The sequence below is a fragment of the Cololabis saira genome, chromosome 12 (assembly GCF_033807715.1).
Source record: "Cololabis saira isolate AMF1-May2022 chromosome 12, fColSai1.1, whole genome shotgun sequence".
Lineage (NCBI taxonomy): Eukaryota > Metazoa > Chordata > Actinopteri > Beloniformes > Belonidae > Cololabis > Cololabis saira.
The window spans coordinates 29,142,130-29,153,107 of NC_084598.1; the positions used below are offsets into that span (position 1 = coordinate 29,142,130).

A 10,978-nucleotide genomic window follows, 5' to 3' on the forward strand; every position below is an offset into this window, starting at 1 on the left:
TGAGTTAACATCTTAATGAGCATTTTAGTGAATGAGAGTCTCATCAAAAAGAAATTGGGGCCGTGAATAACCAGGTGCTGTTTGGAGTGCAGCAATGCCAATCAAATTTTAGATTGCTTTATTAAATTCAAGTTGTTTGGAATTTCACGATCTGTATAGCAAATGGAAACACAAACAAATAATTGAAAAAAAAAATGTTAAACTACTGTGCAACCTCCTCCCATCCGCCTTGGCACAATAACCCAAATGGAAGCCTTTATGAAGCACTGATGGAAGCAGAGTGCGCTTTATAATGCACAGCCGTGCACACTACTACATTTCCAGCTAATCAGAGGCGCGCAGTTGCAGAAAGGAGAGCGGTTGCCAAGGCAGCCACAATATCCCCTCCCCCTGCACCCTCCTGCTCCTCTTCTTTTCCCGTTTTTTATCGGCAGAGGTCGCATGGCATAGGGAAGCCCAAGCACTTCTGTACTGGAACCAATGAAAGAATATGCACCTCCATAACAAAGCCTGTATGGAGTCCTGAGAGCAGCGGGGGAAACAGAAGCTGCAGATCTGCTCTGCGCTGCAGCTCAGCCGTTCAAAACTGCAGGACAGGACAATCTCACATGCAGGACAGGAATCTAAAGTTGGAAGTTCGCATTGTTTTACCAACACGTGCCTACCAATGTATTCGCACTTTTGGTTTTGAGTGAGTGAGTGTTTGCATCCCGGTGCGGAGCTCGGAAAGAGGACTGCGCATCACCAGAGTTGGTGCCGAAGTTCGGCCGCGAACGGATGTGAGGGGAAGAAGTGCTCCGAGTAAAAACTCCCCCCGTTTCTTTTGTTTTTTCTTGCTTTTTCTTTTCTTTTTTTTTTTTAAAATCTCTCCAGCGTTTGTGTGTTGTTAAGACAATAGTGAGTCAAAAGACGCTGAAAGTGTGTTCATGCCTTCAGTCTCGCACAGTCTGACATGGATGTGAGATTTTATCCTGCGCCCCCAGCAAATGTGGGTTCATGCTCCCTGCCGACTGATCCAAGTTGCCTGAGCTCGTTGGACTATTATCACTCAAACAAGGTAAACAACACCGTGCAGCCTTGTGTACTGTAAATGCTCTCATGTGTCACTTTATTATAGGAACCGATACATCCTTTTAACGTTTGCGCGATAGAAAGGTCTGGACGCGTTGTGTGGACTTGCGCTCACTTGCTCCAAAACGCGCTTTTCTTCTCTTTCACAAATGACGTGTCAGCAACTGAAGTGTCCTGGACCAGCATGGACTGGTCTCAATTTTGTTAGGTTGCATTATTAAAACTCAAATGGGCAATCCCTTTATTTTTCTTTTGTAGAGATAAGAGATAAGATAAGATAAGATATCCTTTATTTTCTCCCTCAGTGGGGAAACTTATTTGTCGTCAGCAGTACACACATATAGGGGAGGGGTAAAAAGACTGAAAAGTCAGAAATAAAAAATATATAACAAATACAAAAGATACGTATAAAATATGTATAAACACAGGATATGAACAGTATATACAGTTAAACGGTGCAGAAAAGCAGGTGGAGTGTTGTGAGGTAGATTGACAGATATTCCACAGCTTATATATATTATTGCACATGTGATATTATTGCACATCTTATAGTCCACTGGCTACTGAGAGCAGGCCTTGTTGTACAGTCTGATGGTAGATAAGATGAGATAAGTTATAGTTAAACTTTTATTTTCTTCCTCAACAAACGCTGTAGTGATGTTATCAACCAGGTGATGATGATGGGAAGTTAAGTTTTGGATGAGGATCGCGTAAAATGTCCCAGCCGAGCCAGCGTGGAATAGCACAGCTGTAACAGAGTCCCTTCTGCTCCTCTCCAGCATTACGGACCCTCTCTATGGTGTCTACTGCTTTCCCGCTGGGACTTGAGCGATTAAATGGATGTGTGCTCTGTTGTACTGTTAATTACTTTGTAACAAGAACCCAAAGGGAGGCTGTCTGGTGCAAGTATTGCACTTTTTTCTCTCCCTCAGCTTTGAAACCCTGCGGCTCGCTGACCTGCGCCGACACAGCAGAAGGTGCGCAGGTGGTTTTTAAAAGCGTAAAAACTCAAGCTTTACGAGGCTAAACCAACAATCAGATAAATCACAACTGTCGAAAAACAACTCGTGTTGTAAAAACAGAAAAGACGGGATCGACTCTAGTTAAAATTACATCTAATTTAATGAAACTGGACGCGTGCCATTTGACATAAAAACCCCTACAAAGGGAGCTGAGATCACAGGAAAAGTACTAATGACCACTACAGATACCACATGCCCTGTGGAAATATTAGGAAAACAATAAAAAAGAACCTCTTTAATTAACAGTAGCTCAGCTCCACTAGTGTTAATAGTATCAGCCATCTGCCATCCCTAGATTAGAGTTTGTTGCTGTCACTTACCAAAGTGGGAATGTGACAAATCATGAGGGTCTGGATGTCCACTGCTGCTGCAGGACAGATGAAATAAGGACAGATGACTTAAAGACCGTTTGGAGTTCTTTCATTGTCAGATTAAAGAAAGACTTCAGGTATGACGACGAGGGGAATGATGCTAAAGTCAGTTGGGGATATTTGACTTTCACTGTGTGGGCAATGGAAAATCTCTACAAGTCAACGGAACGTTCCACTGATCAACATCTTCAGGTCTTGAAAAGAAATCATACAGTGAGCTTCTGTTTCGACATCTGAAGCTGGATAAAGCAGCCAAGTTGCTGCTGTAGTCAGTCTCTGTGGCATTCGATCAAGTATAGAGCTAGAAATAAATAAATATAATCATAATAATTAAAAAAACCAACAACCCTTAATTGATGAGACAAACTTACACATGTGACACAGAAATAGGTTCATGTAGCTGTTCCACTGCAAAAGCTTTTTATTTTTTTGGGGCTTTTTTGTAGGTCAAATGAATTAGGATCATCCTCCATGCGGATAATCCCAAGAATATGCTGATATCCATGCACACTGCAGGAATCCTGAAAACAAAGCCACAAGATATTAGATGATATGGAAAGCTTTCATGGGGAAAAAAAGTGACGCTAACTACTGCCGCTGAAATGACAGCGTGGCTCCCCTCGAAATTACAAGTGTTCATTTGAATTATTGAAATCCCCCTGTTCTCTTTACTTGGAATTCTCTCCAAGAGGGGAGGTACAATTTGCTACCACGACATGCGTAACACTAACTACCTTCCCTAGTAGTGCAAATGAGGCCATCAGGGATCATTTAAGTGTCCTGTTAACACAGTGCACAAGGTCAGGTTCTTTCCCTCGAGCGCTTGTTAAATAGTCCGTGGCAAAAAAGAAAAAAGACAAAAAAACAAAACACATTTAATCCATTAAATAGGTACTGTATGTGCAGATCAGATCTGCCTGCTATGCAATATCTCTGACAGCCTTGGGCTGCCAGTTTATAAATGCTGCCCAGGTCCATTTCAAAAGCGGCAGGGAGGTGAAAGGATAATCATACTATTGCAGTCAATTGTTTTAAAGGGATTAATTTGCATATTAATATGGATAGTTTCATTTGTATCTGTTTTTGTCGGCCAGAGTGCTGTATTTCAGCTCAGCTTGGTTCTCTTGGGATGATCTTATTATAAAAGATAAAAAAAAGAATTATTTGAATAGAAAGAAGCCCTTGATGAAATGTTTCACTTTTATTTGTCTCTAGCTGCTACAGCATTTAAAAAGGAAAAAAAAAGCTTATCAGTATTACTTAACCTAATGCATTCAAATAGATCAAATTAGCAAGTGTGTGTCTATCACAGCTTTACAGGCTATTTATTTGAAAACATATTCCTTTAACTTCTTACTCAGTTCGGGAGCTGTGGGCAGACACAAGCGGGGTTCGAAAAATGAGCAAGTCTGAGACTTGTAGCAAAACACGTGCCGTTGTCATGCTTTCAACTTGTGTCACGTTTGGAGCTGCTTGTTTCGTTCATAATGTAACTGTTGACGTGCATTGGTAGATTTCACCTGTTTTGGTAAACCAATAACTGCCGCAATCACCTGCGACTGCGTAAGTCAGGCCTGTTAGTTTGTCAGCGTTTGACACAACTAAAAACAAAACCAAACAATCAAAATGAATCATACACAAAAAAGAAAAGAAATTAAGCTTCTAGTCAGGAAATGCGAACTTCTTCCTGCATTTTGTGGCAAACATTTGTAATCAGTTAGCACTTGAAGAGCACAAATATTTTCACAGGAAAAATTGATTTTTATTTAGAGCTGTATTTACCGCGCTGGTAATGAAATGAAAAGGTAAGAATGCTGAATAAAATGAAAAGAAAGATGCTTGAAATGAGCAGAGAATGTACATGAAGTGCAGAGGGAAATGATTCAGTAAGATCTATAAATAACCCTGAAGATGTCGACTTTAATACTTTCAGTACTCACATTATTTCTCTGTGAGTGTCTTCATGAATGCAGTACTCTCCCACCGCTGAGGAAAAATGACACAGAATGACACCATTGTAACAGCTTTGTGCTGTGGTGGTGATACAAAACTTACTGTACTGTGTATGAATGCCGTCAGCTGCCATACTGGCTGCACGGCGTGCACACACACACTGTGCATTTAAGTGTTATAGTGAGCATTATACAATGTGAGCAGACGTAATTGTGCTGGATATTCGTTTCTCCAGCACTTCTAGTTTCCTCTGTGAAATGGGAACACAGTGTCTGTTCCTTTATTTGAATACCTTAACCAAACATTGCTGCTGCTGCTGGACTGAGGCACCGTCTACAGTACAGCAATAGCATAGGGTGCAGAGAGAGTAGGGCCCATGTTTATACACTCGTGCCCCACCCAGCTCATATATCCTGCCAACGACTGATATCTGCTCAGATAGAGCAAGACTGAAGAGCTGCCTTTGTTAGTTGGTGGTCTCTACTGTCTGAGATAAACTGGGCAATGATGTGCTCCATTTGAATGCTTTAGAACCGTTTTAACCTATTTTCTACTGTACAAGCTTTTATGTGATATGCAAAGGTTTGGTTACCTAGTATAAATGTGTTCAGTGTCATTCCATGAAGTGATCATCTTTGACTGAAACAAGTTCTTGAATAAATGCACATATAAATGATTTATTATTAGAATTGACTTATTGTAACTGATTTCAATACACTGAGAAATGGAACCAGGCTGACTAAATGAGCAGTTCCTGTAATGCTGGCTGTATTATGTTCATGGTGAGGGCTGTTTTCACTATTAGCTAATGACAAACTCTGTGGTATGTGACAGACGGGCACGGGGGGAGAATGAAAGGATGAGTGAGAGTCAAATGGGTTGAAGTAATCAGTGGCCCAGTCAGGGGACTCTGTGAGTGTGTGTGTGTGTGTGTGTATGCTTGCACATGCTAACTCGGGGCCATTCAAGCGTTTTGCTGACTACAGAATCACAATCACAATTGCTTTCATAGCCCTGCGCAGAGGAAGGCCATGCATACCACGGCAAGGGCCGGTGACACACTGCGAGTTGGGCCAGTGCAAAAAAAAAAAAGCCTCTAAATCGTATTCTCCCTGCCCTGGCACATGGGGGACGTTTTAATAGGGAATCCAACCATTTATAATCATTCCAATAAAACCGCAGTATTCTCTGACACTGGCTGAAGTATGCAGAAGTACATTTCCCAACCAACCAGGCATCTGCATCATTTATTTTCTCCTTTTGCAGCTGTGTTGGGGATTTTTGGTGAAGACTGGATACAGTAGACAGACAAACATGAATATTAACAAGACACCTGGTCTCCATGCAGGATCATTAATCACTATTTCATCATTCAAGGGCCTCATGTCTCTTTGTCTGACCTTTTAAATGCAGTGTTTGTGTTTGATGTGTGCAGCAAGAGTGACAGTATGAATGCATTTGTGTGTGCTGCTGATGGTGATGGCGGTGGTGGTGGGGTGGGGGTGGGGGGTTGAGGGGGGGGGTTTCCCATGTGCTAATTATTGGCCATGGCAGTATTGAGCTACTTTCTCGTTGGTGGGTATCAGTGCATCCCCCTCAGCGTCTGTTACCGTAATTAAGACCAGCCGCCCCGCTGCAGTGTGCTTACATTAGCCGATTCAAGCCTTCCCACGAGGCCGTGTGTGTTGGCATTCTTATTCTTATAGACCAAAAAGAAACAGAGCCAGCACCTGCTGCAGAAAAGCCCCCTGGGTGTTTACTTAACTGCTGATTATATATGTTAATGGCTGCAAACGTTGAGAAGTCTGAGTCAAGTTGTTTTTATTCGGGAGGGGTGGGGGCGGGGTTTCCATAGCTTTTACCCATACTGGTCATTAGTTACAAAGTAGAACAATGCGTACGTGTATTTGCAGCAGAAACGAAAGTCTTTGGGTCAAAGTTTTTTAATAACGCACAGCAAATCTCATAACCTGGTCAAAATATCTTAGTGTTGCACATTTTATTAAAAGTGAACCTAAATGTTCAGAGGTTGCCTTGTTCATATGGGCACATTTGGACCCTTTTAAATATAAATATGAGCCTTTATTGGTTAAAAAAAAGTCAAAAATAACTCAAAGCGTATCCCACATTTCATTTATGATGTATGTTATTATTACCACCCTTTTTAAGGAATAGAAAAATCCAAATGAACAGTTTAAAGACCATTATCACTGGGTGTATGTATGCTCTTCTTTCCACGTCCGTAAACCTTTTATATACAGTACGCGTCTGATTCTTCGTTTGTGTTCATTTCATGTATATAATGCATGAGTAAACGGTATGTATGTCATACGGTTGAAAGCTGGACAAACGTTCCCAGTTGTCAGCTTCCTGAGGTATGTCCTGTGCAAACACAAACAGCCACGATATAAGTTCCTTGCCAGGAATTTAACTCTCTTTCCGTCAGTTGTATTCACTAAATACCCTTTATAAGTAATATCTGCCTGATCTTCGTTCCGTGTTTGTGGCCCAAATAAACAAGCTTCTTCATAATGTTCATAGATTGCAAAGGGTGTGAAACAAGTGAAAAATATGAGAAAAAGCATTTTTGAGCATTTGTGTCTTTTATGAATTCATTAGCATCCCCTGATTTAAACTGTGAGAGCTTTCCACTTGACAAAGGCAGGGCTGATAAATCCTTATGATCCTAAATTTGCTTTCTTTCCCCAGCTGTGACTGCCTCGCCTTGTCCCTTGTCTGTCAAGAGCATGTGTTTATTATGTGTGACATATTTAGCAGGCAGATATAATTGCCTTGTGCAAGGCTGTAATCGCTGCGTCCAATTCAGTCAGAACAGACTGTGAGAGCCCGCAGAGCCACCGAGGCAATCAAACCGTGGCTCATTCTTCCTCTTTGAGAACTAATGATGAGCTCCCTGATCATCTACAATGGGCAGGGAGCGAAGTGTGACAGAAAGTACAGTAGTAAGCTATGGTTACTGTACTGTCTCTGGTGTTATCACTGATTGAAGTTGCAGGAGAAGTAGTAAAGAGAGGAAAATGGAAAATATTTACAATAAAAATAATAGCAGAGGAACAGACTACACATAGACGTCAAAGAAAACAGAATGCAGGAGAATTCCAGGAGGCTTGTGGGTTGAGAGAAGGGAAGGAAAGCAAGAGAAAGAGGCCCTCTCTTTGTGTTTTCAACCTATTTAGTCTGTAGCTGGCCACGAGCCAAACCAATGAGTGATGTCGCTAAGAAAAACAAACAGAGGAAAGAAAAGTAAGATTTTGGAAATTATGACATACAGTAAATGGTGTTGTGTTATTGAGGACTTTGTCCACCTCTTAACTAGGCTTCAGCAAGCTCATAGCAGCTCAGTAGGCTTGTTAACACAGGAAAGGGAAACTTGAGCAGATCTTTTTATAGAATTGTTAATAACACAGTAGACAGTAGTGAAAAACCGTATCCCAAAGCAGCTCTTACGGGCACAACCCACATCAACCAAACAATTATATATGTACGTGTATACATATGTGTCCATGTTGCTGTAGCAGCTATTGGAAGTAACATGTAGTTGAAGTCTTGTAAAGGTTCCAACAGATATCCTCCATTATTGTTCTATTTCTTAAAGATATGCAGTTGGATAATAAGTACTGACACATGTAAGCAGCATTTTAATGTCAAAGATGACTGAAGATGACCGTTCTAAAATGTATAAATACACACAGGTGAATGACAAAAGTGTGTAGCTCGATTTTTTTCAGGCCATCAACCAACAATTCAACCGAAGTTGTTAAGAACTGAAGGGATGGTTCGGTTTTCATTTTCAGTTTTCAAACTTAGAGTTCTGTTTGTGAAAATAAATACGTTATGTTATTTTAACTTTAGTCAGGAACCCTCAGCATGTATTTTAACCACACGGGATGCTCCTTAAGGGTCAGTTTTCATCTTAAAGAGCAGTTTGATACATCAATAGAGCTCTCTCAATGTCTAAATGAAGTGTTGCTATAAGGGACTAAAAATGTATGACCTTTTTGGAAAGGTGAGTGAGAAAACATTATTTCTATTTAAGTAACTTTAACTTTCAATATCATCTGAGTAATATCAGTTGAGTAATATCAGTTCCGTTAGTAGGAGATTGCACATTTCTTTTACTGTAATATTTGAACTATTACAGGTAGAGCAAGGTCAGTAAGTGAGTAGAAGAAGTGGCAATTTTGATAATCAACAATAAGTGTTTGCAGCAGCTGAGCAAGGAAAGGGAATGAAACTGAGAGATGGTCATGTTTTATTAAGTCTGATAATGCAGTTTAATCTGTGGTTCTGGTTACACATTGCTTTGTTGGTAATTAGAGATCATGTCGTACGTCTGGCCTGATGAATAATTGCACTCCGCCCTAATCCCCTCCTATACGCCTTTCACCCACCACCTCCTAGTTTCTTTCCTTCCATCAGTCAAAAAAAAAAAAAATTCATGGAAGTAAACAAACATGGCAGACATATTTCAGAAACCTAGTCATCCGGAAGTTTTTACCTTGCTCTTAGATACTTGGAAATGTGCTTATGTGCTCAGAATTCAATAAGAGGAAGTCAACAGTGGAGCACTTTGTGGTTTGCTTTGTGGAACTTGTTAGATGAATGACTAATGCCTCCTGGCAAGTGCCCCTGGTTTACTATTACCAAAACAATGGCACTCGATACAGAGCAGGGTAGCCTTGGTTTTCACACAGCCAGGAGCTCAGGCTGCTGTTTTCTTTTGAATCCTAAATGCTGTCTGCCCATTCATGCAACATCCCTGAACGCAGGAACGCACAAAAAGGAAATTCTCAACTGACACAAACACTTGTTGGAGAAAACAAGTGTCTTTCATTGCCGGTGGTCCCCATTTCTGGATCTATCTTCATTTACCCTTCAGTCAGACGCCGAGTCTTAGCTCACTGACAAATTTCCTGAAAAGTCTTAAGAGTTCAGTTCGAAGGTGATGCAACCTGGTAGAAAATTTAAAGCAAAAGAGATCAGACTAACTGTAAACTGTACAGTGAAGAGACTATTTGAAAAGCAGGTTTAAGCTGTAGCTCTGAGGTGAATTCATGCAGTGTTTCTTAGACAACTTGTGTCACACATTGTGGTTCGAGCAAGAAATCCCCACTGCAGTTTTTTAACAGCTTCTACCCAAAGGCAGTCATGGCTTTTAGTGCTATGAAAGTGAATAGACTTTTCTAACCCCATTGTGCAATTTTTCCTTTTTTTTTATTGTCCTTAATTTGTATGTTCTTAATTGTATGTATACCTCATTGAGTCAACAAGCACCTTTAATTTTCGTACCTTTGGAAAAAGTGGCATCTTATCTTATCTAAGAGCAAAATAAACCGATGATCAAAGCCACATGAACAGAATACATTTATCTCCAATCTATCAGACATTGTGCAGCCATGTGAGAAAATAGTACACCTTCTTTCAATTGTACGGTTTGGCAGTTTGCTGGTGTTGAGCGTTTGTGTGTTATGACAATGCCAAGGAGGAAAGGCATCTTAGAGAGGCAGCTGCTGCTTCCCATCAGGGTAATAAGGCCGTTTCCAAGCAATTTGGAGCCTGTCTTTCCACAGTGAGAAATAATCAATCACAACTGAAAACCATTTAAGACTTTTGCTAATCTTCCCAGAGGTGGACATCCTGCCAAGATCATCCCAAGATAATACTTTGAGAAATTGCAAAAATAAAAAAAAACAAAACTCAAGATCTACATCTCAGACTCCACAGGCCTCAATTATAGTGTTAAATGCTAAAATTCATACAAGTACTATTTGAAAACAGCTGCATGGTTTGTTTGCAAGGATTGCCAAGATAAAGCCCTTGGTCTCTAAATAAACATGGGTGCAAGTTGAATTTGAACTGGGACAACATCCTTTGAACATAACTGAAACCAAAGTGGGGATCTTTCATTATAATTAAAAAATAAAAAAAAATAAAGAAAGAAAGAAATCTAATACCAGCTGTGAAGCACAGTGGTGGAGGAGTGATGATTTGGGCTCTTTTAGGAGCCAAACCTGAGGTCATCTGTCTGACAGCTAAAGCTGGACTGAAATTGGGTCACATATCACAATAATAATCTAGGTGAATAATGTTGCTATATACAAAATGATTGCTTCAACTGAACTATTTAAACTATTTAATAATGTGGTGTACATAGTTTATCAACACCGTGCTTTTTCCTTTTGGTTTAGTTTTGTTAAAAAAAAACAATTACCCTGTATTTTAATGTGTTGTTTTTAATCTGACGTTGCATTTATCTCTTCTTAAAGAAGCAAGGATCAAATAAGCCCTGGAATAAGGGTGTACTTTCCTATTTTACTTGGCTGTAACACATTTTACTGCATCCAGTCTTTCAGTGTACCTCATCCAACAGTGTGCACTCAGTGAGTCATGGACCAAATTGTATTAGCAAGCTCTTATCACTCTTGAGTGCTCATGATAACAGTTTTGTCATAGACACCAGCCACAAATAATAACAACTTACTTAGTAAAGTGCTGTTACCCACATACATGCCGAAGTCATTAGCAGATTCTCCACAGCCA

At 40.3% G+C, this 10,978-nt stretch overlaps 1 protein-coding gene across 3 annotated transcripts in view; it reads left to right on the forward strand.

Annotated features, from left to right (window-relative positions):
- The first annotated feature begins 349 nt into the window (after positions 1 to 349).
- The window catches only part of LOC133457310 (TOX high mobility group box family member 2-like), an 82,072-nt gene continuing 71,443 nt past the window's right edge, over positions 350 to 10,978 (forward strand). For all 3 annotated transcript variants that reach the window (XM_061736441.1, XM_061736440.1, XM_061736442.1), the window contains exon 1: positions 350 to 1,057. In XM_061736441.1, the coding sequence (XP_061592425.1) occupies positions 953 to 1,057 (105 nt within the window). In that variant the 5' untranslated portion in view covers positions 350 to 952. The remainder of the gene's footprint in view (positions 1,058 to 10,978) is intronic.